Genomic DNA, 20,574 nt, shown 5'->3' with positions numbered 1-20,574 from the left:
AAACTGAATAGAGTAACGTTAAATTAGAACAAATAACGCACCACAATTCCTTACAACGCAGTGGAGTAGCGTTATAAGTGTAAGGTAAAGAGACACACAAGCAGCAGTAGAAACTCTGTACTTTCATAGTTTGTACTTGCAGCTGTGATCTGCCACGCAGGCACACTGAAGTCAACCAACCGCTGTGGATGGGTGGGATCACCAGGAATACTCTGGTAGCCACGTAGCGAGCTAACAACGTTAGCTGTGCAGGTAAGTGCTCTAGTGCTCGTTGTTTACCTCTTAATCATTACATCATTACACTGTCACTCATACAAACCGTGGTGTGGCATGTTACTGTTGAATGTGTATTTTTCACACCGAGTGTTACTCGATTTAAATATGATGTTATATTAACTTAGCTGGCCTGGCTAGCAAGCTAGCTGGTTAGCATCAACTGGTTGCTATATAGTGGAAAGCTGGCATGTATTAGCATAAGTATACTGGCCTCTTCCTGATATGGTGGAACGTTAAGTAACTAAACGTGCTCACTGTCAGCTGTGGTATAACATAACATTGATATAATTCATGCAAGCTAACTAGCTGAGCTCTAAATGAGCATAAATGTAGCTAACGTGTCATTGTTTTTATTTTTAGCTAACGTCAGCGAACGTCACTATGGACTTGCCACATCAAGGGTACCGAGCAAGTGGTAAGTGGAAAATATGAATCACCGCGTTACCAATAGTTATCATTTTTGTAAAACCTTTGCAAAATATCAGTCCATGGTTTCTACTTCCTGTTTTGTTACTCGAGCTAGACACAAACACATGATCCCAGTTTATTTGATGAAGTTACACCTAAAATGATGCAGTCCAATACACCAGCTACTTGGATACATCTTACATGCAATAGGGTTATAATGACTACGCTCTTTGACTATCATGGGGTGGAGAAAATGTTGTGTGTGTATATATATATATATATATGTTAAAATGCCCTTCATTTACTCTGTTGTGTCCATCTATTCACAGCTAAACCGAGGGCTCGTGCAGCTCCCTCCACATCTGATTCTATCCTGTTTGATGACACCAGCTCTGCAGCACCAGCAATGAACAATCCAGTTTACTACACTCCTGGGTACAATATGGCAGGACCCTCAAATGACATGCAAGGAGGTGCTGCGCCAAACAACGTGTTTACTGACCCAATGGCCAATGCTGCGTTGATGTACGGCTCCTCATTAGCCAATCAAGGAAAGGATATCGTGAACAAAGAGGTGAGAAAAACAGGATGTTCAAAGAAGATATGATACATGAATGAGGTGTTAATCCAGTAACCAATAAATATGGTTATCTTTACAACTGCCACAAAACATGTTCCTTGGGGATTGTTATTTTGGGGATTCTTATCTTGGGGACGGCTTATTTTGGACTTTTAGGTGTTACAAAGTATGAACTTTATCCTGACACGCGTGTGTGACTGTACTGTACTATGTATGTTGCATGTGTGACCGGCAACAAATTAGATATATGAGACCGCTTGGCTGGTCATGGCCAATCAATCTGTGCTTCTCTTGTACATTCCAGTTTAAATACGACCCAAACACACTCCGAACCATTTTTACAAGGTTTTACTGTAGCTGTGTGACGAAGCTTACAAAGCAAGACACAGCCTGACTCTTGATATGGAGGGATAAAATGTCTAAACAGGAGTACAGAGTCATCTCAAATACAGCAATTAACAACTGTGAATAATCTTAAATGACATGCAGGTGTTTTTTGTGCCATGTAATTTCCTTTTTATCCTTAAAGGTGACTCTACAAGTTCATAATTGTAAGTTTCTCAACATAGAGAACCATACAGATGTGTTCTTTTATTAACATGGCCTGGATTGTTAGCTTTCATACACAAATGGTTCAATGTACATAGACTGGTGTCAAAGTGATGCACAGTCCTTAGGACAGCCACAGCCTTTTAGTTTTAAAAACATCACAATGACTCAACATTAATAATTGACTTTGGCAGACTTGTCGCTCTTCATCTGTACGGTTAATGTTTGCACTTCCTTTGCCTTTCAGATCAGCAGATACATGTCTGTGAACAAGCTGAAGTACTTCTTTGCAGTTGACACCAGATATGTATTGAAGAAGCTTATGATCCTCATGTTCCCTTACACGCATCAGGTAATCAGTGCCATTCACCCATCAGACTTTGTCCTACATCAACGTACGGGGTGACCCAAAACATCAACTGGCATGCATAACAGCTTGATAACTTTCCCTGCTATCATATTTTCACCCACTTATCAATTTTGAAACCATGCAAACAACATAATCAGCCGCTCCAGCTCTATTTATGAACACGAGAATGCTGTGATTGCCAGTGCGGATATAAAAGCACACCGAGCTCCGTTAATTCACACTCTCTTTAACTTATTGAGATTGTAAATGAAGTCGCCACTCCAAACATTGTGTGCCCTGATAATGTACGAACACGGAGTGCAAACTCTCCTTGCAAGGCCAGGGTCACAAAAAGCCATTCTAAAGAAGATACTTTAGGCTTTAAGTGTAATATTTTATTCTGTATTTACTCCATTCTTACTTCTAATGATCATCTACTGCTGCCGTTACCCTTAACTTATTACTGCGCTTTAATCTTATCAAGGTTAAATTGGCTTTCATTCATTTTATTGTTTACCTTCAGGGGAAAAAAAGAGCACCAAACATCATGTGCATGTATTATTTTGAGTCCAGGCTGCAGGGTGATTCGTACTGTACTTGTGTGTTGACGGTAGGATTGGGAAGTTCGTTACCATCGGGACGCTCCACTGACTCCAAGACAGGATGTGAATGCACCGGATCTTTACATACCAAGTACGTTTTCTGTAAAAACAAAATGATCGAAAGCAGATTATCTTTTGATGCCTATATAGTGTTTTAAGTGTACTTTTTGCTCTTCTAGCGATGGCTTTCATTACCTACATTTTACTTGCTGGAATGGCCCTCGGCATTCAAAAACGGTGAGTGACTCTTCCTTATCTAATTTACTTTACGACTCAAAGTCAATTTATTCTGTATCAAATGAGTTAAATAAGGAGTGTTTGTGTGAAGGTTCAGTCCAGAGGTTCTTGGACTGTGTGCCAGCACCGCCCTGGTGTGGGTCATCATCGAGGTCCTGGTGATGTTGTTGAGTCTGTACCTGCTGACGGTGCACAGCGACCTCTCCACCTTTGATCTCATCGCCTACAGTGGATACAAATATGTTGGGTAAATGTCAAGTTATACTTAAGATGAGTCTGTTTTAGGACAAAGCTTCAACCTGTTGTGTATTATAGCTTCAATTATTAACTGCTAAATCAAAGATGTAAATACATTTATTCAGCTCAGCCGTAAATACGGCATTTCTAAATCTTTTTTCGTGCTTCTCTTCTAGGATGATCTTCACGGTGTTGTGTGGCTTAGTGTTCGGCAGTGATGGTTATTATGTGGCACTTGCCTGGTCCTCTTGTGCCCTCATGTTCTTCATTGTAAGTATTTTGAGCTAATTTTGGAAGTTAATTTAGATTTAGTTCTTACTATTAAGCTGAAAATGTTTATTAGTTTAAGTCCCATTAAAGTCATTTTTTTATCCTTCATAGTTTTCGTCCAATTTCAGTCATTACTTTTCACGAACACGTTTTGTCTCAATTTTGTCAGCTATTTATTTTGTATTAGTCTTAAATGTCATTTTATAGTCATCAGATTACATTTAACATTTCAGTTCATCCAGTTTAGCCACAAATGAATCATTTTGTAATTCAAGATTTCATCTTTTCATTATCTGATGAAAAACACAGGTTCAATGATTGAGAATGCAGTTATTGCCGTATTGTTTTTCTTCAGTGAAGCGTATTTTACATTCCTATGTAATTATAATTATATAAGTAGGTCAGATATTTACATATTTAAAAGCTGTGTTTTTCCATTTCAGTTGTTCTTTCCCAGGATGTTTGAAATATGAATAGCAAAGAAACAAATATACAAAGTACACACAGAAGAAAGTACAGCTAATACACACAAAAGAATATCTATAGAAGTCTCAGGTTTAGGCTTTACAGTGCAGACACCAAGTGTGATAAATGCACTGTAGTGATGCATCATTTAGCATTACTATGTGTTGCATCATTACACTAAATTACATTTCGTAACTTAAATACCTCAACAATGACCAATTACTCTACATATGCTACAGTATTTTACTGAAAAACATACTTTTTGTTGTAGCCTTATTTGCAGTTTACAGATGTTTCTGTGTTTGCAGGTTCGATCTCTGAAAATGAAGATCCTTCCCTCTCTCTCTACGGACTCCATTGGAACCGGACCAAGTTCCAAACCACAATTCCGCCTTTACATCACTGTGGCTACTGCCGTGTTTCAGCCAATCGTTATATACTGGTTAACCTCTCATTTGGTCAGGTGACCGGGATGCATTCAATAACTTGAAGTCCAATTGTATTGGCGCCAAAACATTTTGTTGTTGAGTGTTTGTACACCTGCCTTTATACACTCGTTTGTCAGTAAACTTAAAACGTATGTAGACGGTGTTGATCTGCAGCGTGTGTTGAGCTTATTAATGAAAGTGTGACACACAAAATGTCTCATGTAAAGTAAATCTGACAAATGCTTATTTTTGGCCACCTAACTTTGAAGACAAGGGCTTTCTTTGTGAGATCCTTTTAACGTTGATTCAGTTCAAGTTTCCTTTTATATAACATCCCTTGACCTGCTTTACAGTATTTCTGCGTTATCCCCCTTTCTCTTGTGAGTCTTGGGTCGTATTTATCTACATTTGACAAAGCATGACAATGTTTGGATTTTTTGTAGAAAAAAATAAATATATTTAGCTTTGTGTATTCAATTTTAACCGTTTGTGAGACCTTTTTTGCTTTATTTAAATAGAAAAAGTAGTCATTATGCTGCATTATTACTTCTTTTGATACTTAAATACTCTATGCTGATTCTCGTTTGCATTGTTAGAGACTTTTACTTATAACAGTATTTTTACACTGTGGTCACGCTACTTTTACTTTAGTAAAAAGACGGAATACTTCTTTCACTACTGCCCACCATGTCCCTCTTGTTTAACACTTGTGCATCACTTAAAAACGTTGCTCTGTCCACGTTAGAAACTATCCTAGCCAGTCCTGATCATTGCTACCAAATAGACAATCTTCTTCAGAATTTTAACCCACGTTTGCTTACTTCATCCACCGTTGTTAAAATAGAAAATCATTTAATAACCAGATGAGTCAAATGATTAGCAACAACATTTATTTTGATGCATTGCATCAAACGCATGATGCAGCAGCATTGCCCCTAGTGGAAACCAGGAAGAAGATAACACAATAGCCTCAGAGGGTGAAATGGCTCAATCTGGTGGAAATAGTAAAAAATAAAATGTTGAAGCCAGGGCTTTAGATTGAAAGTCTGATATAATGGGATGCATGATTGTATGCTATAATTGTCCTTAAGGGTTTGTGTCTTTTGGCTACACCGTTTAATCTTGACTTATTATAGTTGATGCATAAGGATATGAGTTAATTTAAATCAAAAACTGACCCCCCCTGGTTGGTGTGACACTGTATAATTTGTGCGGGAGCGCGCACGTGCACGCGCACACTGCAAAGCGTCCTTTTCGTTCCCATGGAGACCTCGGACGGCAACAGAACACGGAGGGTCCGAGTCCACTTCTGAACTGCAGAACTTCACCTTTAACTCTGCAACGACGCGTTTTCAACATTTAAGGAGCCCCGCGTTCTGCCTGGATCATCGATTCGGTTATGTGGTGAGTAACTAGTTAATATTTGGCATTTTTGAAGCACAAGGTAACAACCACCTGTGAGAGGAAAGGGCGCCTTTCTAGACTAAATGTAACTTTATATTCTTCCGCCATTTGCCTCCTGGACTGCTTTGTAGAGCCATGTGGCTTCACATGAAAGAGACCTTCAGGGCGTTATGAATTTGATGTTCCTCGATTTCAGCTACCTTCAGGATGTACGATCAACAAAGACTTTCTAATAGACCTGCACCTGTCCACTGGGTTAGTGTTTAGTAAAACGGGAGATGGTAAGTGTTCACTTGGTGGACTTTGTTCGTTCAGGGGATGCTCACCAGAGGGGAACAGAAAGCTACCATTTAACTAAAATATTGCATTTTCCATCAGCTCGTTTAGTCAGTCAGTCAGTAAACCTGAAGTTGGGATGGACCTGGAAGTAGATAGCCCAGCCTGCATGTTTGAACTATTGTTTTTGTTTTAAAGTTTAGTTTACAAATGGGGAAAAAACAATGCAAATACAATGTCCCTATTGCTATTTCTGTGCACTCAGAAGACATGTTGTATGCTGAGCAGATTGTAATGTTCTTTGTGATTTTGGGCTATGGCTGTTTAGATAAAAGACTTCCGTCCATAGTGCTAAGTGGCTCTCTGCTACTTTTAGATTGAATTTGATTAGATTCAACTTTATTGTAATTGCACAGATTACAGGTACGAGAAATTCCGTTTAGCATTTAACCAGAAGTACAAAAAACAAGTAAAGTGCAGAGTAATGGAATAAACAGTAAGGGATGGATATCAATAGACTACAGATAGATTCCATATGAACATATTCAACAGTTAGTCAACTTTTAACCCTGATTCACATGAATAATTCCTCCCAGCAGTAGCTTTGATTGATTTCTGTCATTTCTTCCAGCTGAATGACCCTGGAAGTTTCCACCTGGGAGCGAGATGGAGAATATCTCTCATACACTGCCACCCTCGTCCCCATGTCTTTCCACTTTTGAGGGGTCCCTATCTTTTTCCTCCTCGCCGCAGCAGACCTGCTCAGAGGGCCGCGTTTCACTCCCACTTTCACCGATTTCGTTCCCCCCGTCCCCGACCTCGCTTTCTCCTGCAACGGCCGAGTCGATTCACTCTTCCTCGCCTCTGTCACACTGCACAGCCTCTCACTGCCTCGAAGGACAACTCACACACTGCCTCAGCCCGGTGAACATATCTGACCAGGATGACCTGACCTGCCTCAACTGGCTGCATCAGAGGGGCAACCTGCTACCTCTGCAGTCCCTTCATAAGATGACACCACTGACTCAGCTAGAGTCCTCTGTGCCTCCCCGTCCTCTCCCTCCTGCCTCGTCCAAGCCACCGTACTCCTTCAGTAGTCTTATTTTCATGGCATTGGAAGACTCGCCTGACAGGAGGCTTCCAGTGAAGGACATCTACGATTGGATTGTGAATAATTTCCCCTTCTACCGGACGGCCTCTGGAGGCTGGAGGAACTCTGTCAGACACAACCTGTCCCTGAGCAAGAGCTTCCGTCGTATTCAAAGGGACAAGAGCCAGGTGGGGACATTACTTACGTTTACCACATTAAGAGCCACGTTATAGTGTGTGCTTAAATTACAGGACAGATGGTCAAACATCCATATCACTGAAATGTCCTTGAGCAACACACTGAATGCAGATGTGCTGCTCTGTAGTCGAGTCAGCAACTAAACTGCCCAGCAGGGGAAACTATAATTAAGTACTCCACATGTGTTGAGGTTGTTGTTTTGTCTACTGTCGGCGTTGCTTAAGACTATCATCTTTGCAGTTTGAGTGTTTCAAGTGTTTCAAGTGTTTTTGTATGTTTTCTTTCAGTCAGTGGGTAAGGGATCGCTGTGGTGTGTGTGTCCAGAGTATCGGCCGGCGCTCCTCGAGGTGCTGAGGAAGACCCACAGTTATCACAGCACCAACATCAATCTGTTAAACAAGCCTGCACTGTGAGTATCACCACACAGTAATAATACATCATGTTTTATTCATATTTAACTCCATTAATTGTTAGGTATACTGTATTCACTTCATGACTAAAACACTTCATAAAGTTTCTGTTGACTGATTCTAGACAACAAGTCAATACTAAATGTGGCGATACGATAAGTTAATTACAGAAAATCATTTGACAATTCAAGAACAAAAGATAGCATTTGCTTCTCAATTGTGAGCAGCTTTTCATAGTTAAAAAGATAATAATTTGATTTGAATATCTTTGGATTTTGGACTATTGGTTTTGACAAAACACACAATTTGAAGACTTTTCCTTTGGCTTTTGCAAATTGCAATGGGCATCTTTCACTATTTTCTGTTTTTCAATAGATGAATTGATTGATTGATAAAGATTGAAAGATGATCATTAGTGTCAGCTCTGCAAAATATTACTTTCCTCAACATTCCTGTGGTGTTTTTTCTGTTAATACACTCTATGGGTTTCTTTGTCTGTGGTGGATGAGGAGTTTTTGAATAATATTACATTCTAATGAGGCTCTCTTACTGAGGTGTATTTTATGTACTTTTCTAACATTTTGTGTGCAGGCTGGAGGGAGCTGAATTTGTGGTGCCTGCAGTGTGCGACTCTATTGAGATGTCAGGTGAGTGACGAGGTGACACACAGCACTTAATTAGCACACGAGCTCACACACATTTGACCCTTTTATGAATTTCTTTTAGTCTGCAATAATTCATCAATGTAGTAACTTCTCTCTGTGACACTTTTATTACCTGCGACTTTTCCCCGTCTCTGCAGCTTTTCTCAGCGTGCGACATTGTTCCTGTGTTTGTGTTCAGTTGTCATGGCAACAACCTTCTATTACCATGGAAACCCGGCAATAGTCATGCTTAGTCTCCTTTATGTCCCCTCGTTTCATTTCCGGGCCTATGGCGCTATATGGGCCCATAGACGACCATGTCAAGACTCCTCAGAACGACCTCGTTCAACCAGCCTGCATGAAAACAAGTTATTCATATTAATGTCTTACTTTCTGACACATATTCTGCTCGATTGTTTTTCTTTTTATGCAGATCCTCTCTCTCATGCCCTCTTCCTCTCCACACCCTCATCCCAAATCCTGACCAACGATAACCCAACATTCTCCGACAACCCACCGTGCCCTTTGACCCCAGATCACGAGGAGCTTGTGACCATGGAGTCGGTTGAATACCAGCAGGGGGAGGTCAGTGAGGACATGGAGAAGGACCCCCTGTCAGACAGCGGGTACATCGAGCTACACTACTACCAGTCTCACCAGTACCAGTACCTGGTGCTGCCGGGGGACACAGAGTTGGACCTGGAGACCGTGGAGATCCTTCAGCTCGATCCCGAGGCCCAGGAGGCTGCCGGGTCACTGCTGGACCTGGCAGGCGGTGGATATTAATGTTACATCAATATTTAACAATCACAACCAAAAGAAAGCTTCAATCCATCGTAAGCAGACGATGGATTGAACAAAGAACACTATCATCACTACCAACAAAGATACATAAATAGGGATTTATGTTTAAAAGTCTTAAGTGATAATGGATGGGAGGATGACGGTGACACTGCCCTAAGTCTTGTTTTGTAGTTAGGTAAATAATAGAGATCAACTTTCTAATGGACTATTAATAATATGGGTCATATTACTTAATATATGTTCAGGCACTTTCAATGCAAAATCTGAATTCACCACCATACAATGACAACATGGACAAAGCAAACTTGTGAGTGTCGTGTTAACTTGAAAAAGGGGAGGGGCAAGTATTAATAGAGAATGATCTTCACTACAATACGTTTTTAGGTTTTCATCTGTTTTTTTACTCGTTAAGTTCTTTCTCAGGGTGGAAGGCGTGCTTCCAACTCAAGCAGAAGTACTGTTTCTTGATAAAGATGTTTTCAAAGTTAAAATAAGTGACCAAACTTTCTTTATAAGAAGGTTTTTTAGAGGTTATTTTATGAGGAAAGAAATCTTATAAACAAAGTTAATTTGAATATATTGTTTTTAACACTGTTACTGTAACCTGTTCTGAAAATGCTGCCTTTTTAAAAGTAGTAGTGAGTATAATACCTGATTTAAAAGTACTTTAATTTATAATGTAGTTGCAATTGTAGATTGCGCTCAAAAAGTCGGAAAGTACTACTCAGTTCGTACTTCCAATTTTGTTTCTAATTGATGTCTTTCCACCTGTTGTCATTATTTTAATCATGTATGCGCGAGTTGATTTTATGCTACATGATTTTATGTAACATGTTATGTTACTGAGGTTCTGTTCATTTTCTGCTATAATTTAGATATAATCCTGTCTTCAACCCGGCGTAGTTTGATTGGAATTTGGAGTTAAAATGCTAAATGAACTCACTGCCATTTAAATGACTTTACATAAAATCTCTGTTTGTAAATTGCATGTATTTTGTGTTCATGTACTTTAGATATTTTAATCTAACAAATAGAATCTGTTATGCGGTTCTTGTGAATAAAATTAGCTTGTTTTTAATGTTTGTCTATTTTGAATTGCACTGCCGGTTTTGTTTTGTTTCATGTGAATGAATTCTTAATTACTCCTGCATTGTTATTGCTTACACAAAAGAAACAATTGAGATGTGATTCAATTGGAACCACAAGATTATTAAGCGACTGATAAATATCTACAATGGTATAAATCTAGTTCATCAAAATCTGCAAGGCTACACTGTGTTTTGAATACACGCAAAACACCAAACTTCTGTTTTGCATTACCTGCCCGGTAGTTCCGTATTCGTTTAATGATTTAGCTTTATACATTCAAAACTACATATCCCAAAGCTTTGCGACAGGGTGGGCACGCTGGGTAGCGTAGTTCGTCGACAGACTGACGCACAAGCAGGAAGCCACACTCGAAACTACCTTTCCCAGACAACATTGCGCAGGAATATCCCGGAAGTGTGCGAGTTTTCGTGGTGGAAAAAAGTTCTCATAGTTATTTTCTTGCCAGAAGTAACGCTTCAGTCGTTCGTCCACGATTGTGTTGAAGCCGTTTGAAGCCGTCAAAGGTAACAACACACACAAAGCAACTAGAGGAAGATAGTTTTATATTTAAAAGATCACTGAGACGTTAGTTTTTAGTTCCCTTTAACGGCAAACAACAAATACGCGTTAGCTTATGCAGGCTATTGGCTACAACCGTTAACTAGTTGATTAGTCAATACTTATGTGCTTTAGCTTGATAGCTAGGTTAGCTGTTGAGCTTCATTAATGTTAGAGATCTGTTTAGCTTAGCCACACTGGTATAAGACCTGAGCGTGTAGCTAACACGGCTGTCAACGATCAAGACACGTTAATTATATAGAAAGTAAACTGTAGGGTTTAGCTTGTCTCGTGTGGTGCTTGCTCATAACAAAGTTCAGGCAGATTACCAAAAACAGGGTTTAATCTCAGAGCTGCAGGATTTATTTTCCACGTTGCATCACAGTCACTGCAGATAAATGCTCGGTATGCAGCTGCTGAGTGCCACACCTTTTTTTGAGTTTGTGGTGAAAGGATAAAGCGAGCGTTGGCTATTATAACCAGAAATAAACTGACAAGCGATGTGCCTCCCTGTCTGAGTCATCGTGGGAGCGAGGACGTGTTCACCAGAGAGCAACAACAAAGAAGTCCTCAGAGACAGCTCAAACATACACTGTGTTGCAGAGCATGGTGAATCCACTGGCTGGAGGCAAAGCAGCATGACACAAAGACAAATATTGTGTCTGATGAAAGGATCAGTGCATGTCTGATTCTTTTCAGTAGGCACTGGTGAAATGGTTACATTAGTAAACACTTTTGGGTGGGATTATCATCCAAAAATCGAAAGAAAGTCAGTTTTAAGGAATTTATCCTTTAAGCCTACAACTAAGTTTTAATAATTATTCTATTGGTTATTTAGTTTTCTTGTGACCAATTTATTTTTAATTTCTGCTTTGGTCATGGACAGGCTATAGCTCTATTGTAAAATGTCCATTACAAGTAACAAGAGTCCCAAACATGTCAGAGTTGCTTGTGACCAGCCAACACAAAAAAACAAAAAAAGTTATAAAAGTGTTTAATAACTTAAGATGCAGAAAGGTAAGCACCCAGCCAGCACATGTTTGATGCTTGTGTTTGGTAAATATGAATAACTAAAACTATTACGAGATTATATACATTTGAATCTAATAATTCTCAGTTGAAGATTAAAAGTGATAACTTGGTGCTAAATCAATCAACCAACTGGCATAAAATGACTTGGAAAATATGTTTTTATATGATTTAATAAATTGTTAAAATCATTAATCTCTAAAAAAAAAATTCAAAGACTCGCCATTCACACTTGTAGTTTTTTTTCCACTTTTCTATGCCTTATGTCATCGTAGATTTATATTCGTTTTACTTTCTTCTAGAATAGTTTCTCAGTAACACGATGCGTTTGTCTGTGGTGTTCACAGGGACCAGTAACTCTTAAGGATGGGGACTAAACCAGGACCAGTTCAGATCGTCACAGTGTGTAAGGAGGAACACTCCTTTGCGTTGGACACGGAGGCTCTGGCCCGGGTTCTGTTGGCCCCCGAGGTCAGAGACAAAAATGTGGTGGTGCTGTCAGTGGCTGGAGCCTTCAGAAAGGGCAAGAGCTTCCTGCTCGACTTCATGCTCCGCTACATGTACAGAAAGGTGAGTCGTGCTCTGTAACAGGAGCTTTTCAGCGTCTCATCAGACATTATATCTGTCTACTGTACTCTGAGGCCATATCACCTATCATGTTAACTAGTGAGTGCTACCGACTAGTTCCTCCTCATGTGTTGAAGGTGTGATAACCTGGAAAATCACAAATAGTCTTACGTTGACTGCTTAACTAATGCCCATCCCTGTTGTAACATGTGAACTAACTAGTTTACGTAACAGGAATGTTTGAGACCGTAGGCATGATCCATAGTAAGGAGTGGAGTCGATGTATAACCAACTGGGTAATCGTGGATAATTATGACCGGAGAGTAAAAGCTGCTACATTCTTTAGAGTTACTGAATCTACATGACGAGGCATGTGTTACATTTTATATGCAGAGTTTCATGTAGAAGCACCAGCTGATCTAGAAAGTGTACTTTGTATTATTTCAGCAGGGTGATGAAAACTGGCTGGGTGAGGATGACGAGCGGCTGACTGGATTTTCTTGGAGAGGCGGTTCTGAACCAGAGACAACAGGCATCCAACTGTGGAGCGAGGTTTTCCCCATCCAAAAGAGCGATGGAACAGAGGTACTTTAAATATATTTGTTTATCTATGTACCATATGTTAGTCTAGAAACATAGTATTTACAACTGAGATAATGATGTCAGATAATATCTATATACTCGGGTCATCATCTGATTTGTGTAGCTACACTTTCTCATTTGTTAGCCTGACTTGCATGTCTGTTGTGCTGGAAAAAAAGTCAATCTACAAAAAGTAGTCAAATAATTGTTTACGATCAAGAAAAATGTGATTATTTGCTGATTATTTGCTTTTTACGGTGGCATTATGTTTTCGGGTTGTACGTCAGTCCGTCTTTAGGTAACATCTGTACGTCCGGTCCATTCTTGTGAACGCGATATCTCAGGAACACCTGGAGGGAACTTCAAATTTGACACAAACATCCACCTGCACTCAAAGATAAACTGATTAGATTCTGATGGTCAAAGATCACTGTGACCTCACAAAACACATTTTGGGCCATAACTCAAGGATTCATATTCTATTTATGACGATGTCACACAAATGTCTAATAAGATAAGAAAAGTTATAGTGTGATGACATTAAAGACAGACATGGATGTAACCTTGAACCTGACTGGTTAGCAGAGGCATATAACTACTACGAGGCAGTAATTCTAATATTTTCTCATTTATATCGTTGTAAATTATACTTTGTTGCATTTTTGCAGTTGTTTGAATAAAACAAGCAATCTGAAGATGTCACCCTGGGTTCTGGGAAATTACAATGAGCATTTTATACACTAAACAATAAATAATGCAATAGAAAAAATACAATAATGATAACACCCCTCTCTGGTCCGGTAGTGTTAATTTACAGCTAAAAAACTTGATTTTCTATTTGGCACAAATCTGCTGACGTCATCCGTGTTTAATCAGGATTAAAATCAATATATACACATATATATATATATATGTGTATATGTATACATACTACAGATGAACATTAGAGCGGGTTGAATGGAGAAATATACCTTGAGATACATGAGCCATAATTTGTCCTGTAACTTACTCAACATTGTACATCAGTGCACATAATTTCATCTGTGTGTTTCTCTCATAACTGTAGTTGCACACAGTGTTAATGTCATGTGCTGTGTTTTGTGGCAGGTGGCGGTGGTGTTGATGGACACTCAGGGAGCCTTTGATAACCAGTCCACCGTGAAGGACTGTGCCACCATCTTCGCCCTCAGCACCATGACCAGTTCAATACAGGTGACCGAGCTCTGATTGTCAGTGAGTTCATCATTGCTTTTTATTCGTGTAATGTGTGCTTATGTAGTTTCTCTTTTGTAGATCTACAATCTGTCACAGAACATACAAGAGGACGATCTGCAGCAGCTACAGGTCTGTTTACTTTAGCATGATATCAGATTAGTCGGCAGGTATTTTGGTAACTGGACTTGCATTTATACGTATATAATTATTTCTAGTCTAGGCGCTTTAATCTACATGGTCAACATTCCCCATTTACGCACACATTCATACCTTCTTATGATAATAAGCTCTTCTGACAGACGGGTCTTTTTCATAATCTCACTTCTTAACATTAGATGCTCTCCAGATTTGGGCGTCGTCTCACTAATAACTTTGTATGATCATAGCTGTTCACGGAGTACGGTCGTCTTGCCATGGATGAGATCTTTCAGAAGCCCTTCCAGGTAAGAGAAACCACAATATGTGATTCATTCATTGCCGATGTTTGACATTTATCCGATTGTTGCTCTTTAATTGAACACCTTTTCATTTTCCTCTTACAGTCTTTAATGTTCCTAATCAGGGACTGGAGCTTTCCCTATGAATATGCCTACGGGTTTAGAGGAGGCAATGAATTCCTGGATAAACGGTTACAGGTACCAATTCTGACTTATGGATTTGGAAGAATATAATGAAAACACTTGGCTGATCTTAGATACTGATTTTGGGTTTTTGCCTTCCTATTGATGTCTATAGGTGAATGAGACCCAGCACGAGGAGCTGCAAACAGTGAGGGATCACATCCATTCTTGCTTCAGCAGCATTTCCTGCTTCTTGTTGCCTCACCCTGGGTTGAAGGTTGCCACCAGCCCTTCATTTGAGGGACAGCTTAATGGTAAGAGCCCTGTTTCCACACTAGTCTAATGTATTTAAGGTTCATTTCTAGCAGAGTACCCAATGTACCAAGTGCTGGCTTAACCTTTGGTGTATATTTATTACCTCAGCTGTTGCCCCGGAGTTTAAAGTGGAGCTGAAGAGCCTGATCCCTAAACTGCTGCATCCCGATCGTCTGTGTGAGAAAGAAATAAATGGAAACAAAGTCACTTGCAGGGGCCTGCTCGAGTACTTCAAGGTAACATCTTCTCCATCTCAGTTTTCCTGCGAAACCAGATTTTTTAAAAGTCTAATATTGTAATTTTTGTCCTACCAGGCTTACATCAAGATCTACCAGGGAGAAGATTTGCCACAGCCAAAGACTATGCTCATGGTATGTACAGGATTAACGTATATACGTTTTAACATCAACATTTAGTTTTGTTTTTTACTACAATACCATTAACATGTGCCATTTTTGTTTCACCAGGCTACAGCAGAGGCCAATAATCTGGCAGCTGTGGCAACAGCCAAAGATCAGTACAGCAAGAACATGGAGAGGGTGTGTGTCACCTAAACGATGCATCGACTGCACTTCTTCACTGTCGGTTTATCGTTGAGAGAGGTATGTTTTCATGTAATCCTGACTTCAAACGTTCTTTCTTTCCGCTCTAAGGTGTGCGGGGGAGACTTGCCCTATGTGGCCCCGGACTCTCTGGAGGAAAAGCATCACTTTTACTTCCAAGAGGCTCTTCATAACTTCTCCAGGACCAAGAAGATGGGCGGACAAGAGTTCTGCGACCGTTACCAAGCAGAGCTGGAAACAGAGCTGGAGGAAATGTGGCAGTCACTCGGCAAGCACAATGCGGTAAGAGGCCTCTCCATAAACATGAGAACCTTTATTTGACATTGAAATAAATATCTTATAGATTTATCAATCAAAACACAACAGTTTGACCACATTTTGTGTATTATTATTGGATTGATTGCCGTTTAAGGCAGTGATATTATCTCTTAATCATCTGTTTCTTCTCTTTGCTGCAAAAGGCAAAAAACCTCTTCAGCGCCTTCCGGACTCCTGCAGTGCTGTTTGTCCTGGTGTGCCTTCTCTACGTGCTGTCGGGTGTGTTGCTCTTCGTTGGCCTGTCTACCTTCGCCTTGGTGTGTGACTGTACTCTGGGTGTGGTCATGATGTCCATGCTAACGTGGGCCTTCATCCGCTACTCTGGTCGGTACCGGACTGTAGGAGGAGCCATCGACCAGGCCGCAGGTGTCGTCCTGGAGCAGGTGAGAATAATGGGGCTGGTGTCCGTCTATAAGTCTTTCAGAGATTTCAGTTTTGTCTTATAGACTTGTTTTTGTCACTGCATGTACCCATAAACATCACTAGAGGGAGCAATTGATTTTGGGAAGAACAAAAAGGGTATGCAGCAATCTAAGGGAGATATTTGTAATAATCTAGATATTGACATATTTGCCGAAATACTGGTAAGAAAAACAACAATTTAATAGATAAAGAGAAGCTCCATTTTAGTTTATAGATTCATGTACTGTATGACAAAAGCTGGATATGAGCACAGTAAGTTTAGATTTAAAATATGCTTCAACGAATGGTTTGTAACATGTAAAAACTCCAAGAACACAAAGGAAGGAGAGATTGTATACTGTGGGTTTACCAGAGTGTGTTTGCTTCTTGAAACAGGGTTCAGAAGAGTGGTGAGACTGAACCGTACAGTACACAGTAAATGAGTATGAACAACAATGAGCTAATAGAGGCACAAGAACTGTACGGTATCTGCAGGGTTGGATGATAATTATTTGTGGGTTCTTAAAGACAGTTTAATAGAAGCATTGCAGGAGTTGTATGTTTGGATTTTAGCTGGTAAACCTGTTAAATCGGAATGTGGATGAGGTCTGATTTGTTTATTTAACCGTCCTCCTCTTGATTGCACAAGGCATGTGGGGGAGGCCTGTGCACCACATCTAGCTGCTGGTTTTGCTAAGCCACGCCCACTTTGAAAAATGAAATCCCATGTTAATGTTTTGATTTAAACCCCACCCACATCTTTTGTTGCACATGGAAATACGTTTCTCCGTGACTTTAACTATTGCAACCGTTTTCATTTATTCGCTAAGCCGGATCCAACATCAATGGAGTTCAAATAGAAAATGAAACTAACAAGGTTGAGAGAGACCATCTAGAGTTAATTCTCAAGTTCACGCCTTTTTACTTACACGAAACAAGAAGTGGGTTTTTTTTTTTTGTCGGAGCCGCTCTTCCTGACAGATGAGGCCGAGAGGCGTCAGTGAACTAACCACAACACCAAAAAAAACGGAAGTCAACGTCCGTTGCAAGAAGCCCTTGACGCAGTCAGCCGTCACATTAATGGTCCCTGTTTGTTTCTCCTCTGTTTCCAGGCCACCGTGGTGTTGAACAAGTCGAGAGGTACGGCCACCGGTGACCAGAAGAAACCCAGATAAAGGACCTCTGGACCTTCGTAATCTCGACACAATGCTACCAGCACACAACACAAGCACACATTCAGCACTAAAGCCTTATCATGCCTCCCATTGGAACAGCTCAACCACATTGGCACAAGGAACAAAACAAGATGCCAATCCACCAGCATCTTTATTATGCACGTTACTCTGCCTGTCTACGTCCAGGCTTATGTAAAGGTGACTGGAGTCACTGAGGCAGGGAGTTAAATCATTCCAGTCCCTCTTATTGATACTACAGGTCTTAAATTGACACTGCCATCATTTTACAAGTTTACAATTGGTCTTAATGGACATGTTTACCGTTAAACTTATAAAACACGTTCTTGGGGAAGTCAGGGGGATTATCAAAGAAAGCTTCTGCAGTCTATCTTGTTACCTTAAAAAAAATGCTGGCTTTAAAGCTTATACATTTATACATATCACTTTGTGGCTATATTTTTTTACTTTGCGGCCTTAAAACATTCCATTCTGTTTGTGGATTTGCTTTATATTTGATATAAACTAGCATTTCTACTTTGAAAGGAGAAGAAGAGACGCACTTTCTATATAGCACAGTAGATTTTGGAAGTTGCATATAATGGGAGTTCAGTTGAATCTCATTTGTTTCAAGTGCTTTGCTGTTTATTCCTTAATGGAACGTGTTACACTTTATAGATTTTGATACTAGACTCTTCTGGCAAAATTATATATATATAGGAACTTGTATTCTGGACATTTTCCCTCTCCAAAGATAAGACATTATTGGAATACTCAAAGGTGTTGATATAATAAATCTAGCGACCAGGCAGCCAAAGAGTTAGCTTTTAATATTTGATTTAAACTTTGACCGTGTACTCAGTGGCTACAATGAACTCAGTGAAAAAAACACTTTTCCAATCAAACATAGCAAGTGTTGAACAAACATGGAACAAATAACAAGCAGGATTTTTTATACAGTATAAGAATAAGAAGTAATAATCAGTAGAAACCTATAGAAAATGTCACAATGTGTGACTGCCGCACATCCTTAAGATGTTGTCACGTTTGCACCTCAGATCAATTCTTGATGTATTGCTTTTAGCGATTTGTAGCCTGTGCTATCAGCTCCACTGTGAGAAAACCCTCTGTGAGACATCACTGTGACGCATTGCTCACATTGGTGATCTGGCTCCAGATAAAAAAGGTTTATTTAAACTGTTTCAATTTCAAATTCTCCATGAAGGTTTCAATGTGATCATTACTAAACTCTATAAGAAAACTTTGTCAGTGTAAAACATCTTTTTTACTATGACAAACGTTATAAAATAATCACTTTAAGTGGCTATCAATCCAGCTTAAAACCATTGTGTGCTTTGGTGAACGCTTTGTTTCAATTGAATTGCATGCAATGGTTGCATAACATATAATGAAACCATTTTACAGAAAACATTCATTTTGACTTGTTCTTAGGTTCTCGGTTACCTGAAGCCGTTTAACCAATCAGCCGTATTTTTCAGTCATACATGGAATTTAAAAGGTAGACTACACGGTGGATTTATTATGTTTTCCTTTGGGGCCAAGCAGCACATCTCAGGCCAACTCAGAATGAACACGGCATTGGATTAAAGGATACTGGTTATTTGAAACTATGCCCTACATGTCTGAACATGAGATGTGGAATGCAAGCATCTAGTCTTGTATAATAGGTCATTCAAATGCCACATGATTGTAAAACCTGAGAGCAAAAGTAGGATCATATAGTCTGTAATGATTCTGCATTGCGTACTTCATCAACTAACCTAACCTTACCTATTTCCTGTGTTCAAATGCAGAATGGACACACAAAACGCTATTAAACGGTGCATTAATCTCACAGTGATTCCATGAAACTGTAGGTATGAATCATAAGAATACAAGGTCAAAAAAGAGATGTGCAAATATGGATGATGGGAGACTTTCTCAAGCCATGATTTCTGACCATCATTTTGCACATTCCATGTCTGTCCCTCTGCACAAGAGGAGGAAACAAGCACTTTCTTTTGCACTCCCCCTCCTCTTTGGTGCTTTTTGCACACTGCTCGTTCCAAAGGTAAATGCATGCAATATTGTAGTAAAAGCTAATGTAGTCATCTCTTGCAGGGGTATTGTGGCCTTGACTTGAGAAATGCTGTTTTCTAAAGAATAAACAAAGCTTGAAACTGTTAATGCGCCTTTTCAATCCATTCTTTTGTTTAGAAAGTGGCATCAGAGAAACTCCGCCATAAAGGTTGTACGAAAAGAGGATGTAGGATATTTTGAAATCTCTTACCACACTGACCCAGCAGCAGGATCACCATTACAAACACTTGCTGTGTGGCAAAGCAGTGGTCATTTTACTCACTTATGTCAAACTTTTGTTCAATTTTCCTTCCATGTATTTGAATCGCCACAAAATGTTCTGTTTCAGATTGCATTTGAATATTTGGCTCAGATTAGATTACATTAGATTGAACTTCATTGTGATTACATAGAGCAAGTACAAGTTTAGCGTCTAACCAGATAGTGTAAATGTTAGCGGCACCAGAGGAAATCTGGACCGGCAGCAAAGGTTACACAGGCTAGGAAGCAGCGTGTATGATCGATAAAGAGAGGAGCGTCATGCTCAGGCCAGAGATAGTTTTATTCTCACACACAATTGCAGATCAAAATATTTCGCAATTTACATAAACAGGGCGTGACCAAATCCAAATGATTTCAAATATATTCCACATTAACAGATTCCAAAATACTATAACTCAGAACATACACGCCCTTTACTCTTACAGTGGCTCACATATTAACACATACAGTCCTGTTAACATTTATTTAACAGTGGCACAATAGACAAAATCTTCTAGAACATTCTTACGTATTGTCTGCTTTCACACATATTCTAACAGGTGGTTGCACCACCTGTTAAAACATAACGGGCATTCTTCAACTAGCTTGAATGTAGTATTTTTCTCCATACCATTTA

The 20,574-nt window shown here is 39.6% G+C and overlaps 3 protein-coding genes across 3 annotated transcripts; all 3 read left to right on the top strand.

Moving 5' to 3' along the window:
• Positions 1-175: 175 nt before the first annotated feature.
• On the top strand, positions 176-4,884 carry yif1a (Yip1 interacting factor homolog A). The gene is made up of 9 exons (XM_079167826.1): positions 176-252; positions 637-691; positions 1,014-1,258; positions 2,061-2,165; positions 2,777-2,855; positions 2,944-3,001; positions 3,093-3,248; positions 3,415-3,508; positions 4,282-4,884. The coding sequence occupies exons 2-9, from the start codon at positions 658-660 to the stop codon at positions 4,438-4,440; spliced, it is 930 nt and encodes a 309-aa protein (XP_079023952.1). The 5' UTR covers positions 176-252; positions 637-657; the 3' UTR covers positions 4,441-4,884.
• Positions 4,885-6,747: 1,863 nt separating this feature from the next.
• LOC306701894 (forkhead box protein N2-like) lies at positions 6,748-9,209 on the top strand (the record flags this gene model as incomplete). The annotated part of the gene is made up of 4 exons (XM_079167329.1): positions 6,748-7,359; positions 7,657-7,778; positions 8,371-8,426; positions 8,857-9,209. The coding sequence occupies 4 exons, from the start codon at positions 6,748-6,750 to the stop codon at positions 9,207-9,209; spliced, it is 1,143 nt and encodes a 380-aa protein (XP_079023455.1).
• A 1,513-nt stretch (positions 9,210-10,722) lies between these two features.
• Positions 10,723-19,778, top strand: LOC306702029 (atlastin-3-like). Its single transcript, XM_079167521.1, has 14 exons — positions 10,723-10,840; positions 12,251-12,473; positions 12,918-13,055; positions 14,160-14,264; positions 14,346-14,396; positions 14,654-14,710; positions 14,810-14,902; positions 15,003-15,141; positions 15,251-15,378; positions 15,457-15,513; positions 15,610-15,681; positions 15,796-15,987; positions 16,167-16,406; positions 17,538-19,778. The coding sequence occupies exons 2-14, from the start codon at positions 12,270-12,272 to the stop codon at positions 17,598-17,600; spliced, it is 1,539 nt and encodes a 512-aa protein (XP_079023647.1). The 5' UTR covers positions 10,723-10,840; positions 12,251-12,269; the 3' UTR covers positions 17,601-19,778.
• The last annotated feature ends 796 nt before the right edge of the window (positions 19,779-20,574 follow it).

Source organism: Pholis gunnellus (genome assembly GCF_910591455.1).
Source record: "Pholis gunnellus genome assembly, chromosome: 10".
Lineage (NCBI taxonomy): Eukaryota > Metazoa > Chordata > Actinopteri > Perciformes > Pholidae > Pholis > Pholis gunnellus.
This window is presented reverse-complemented; position numbering and strand designations above follow the sequence as displayed.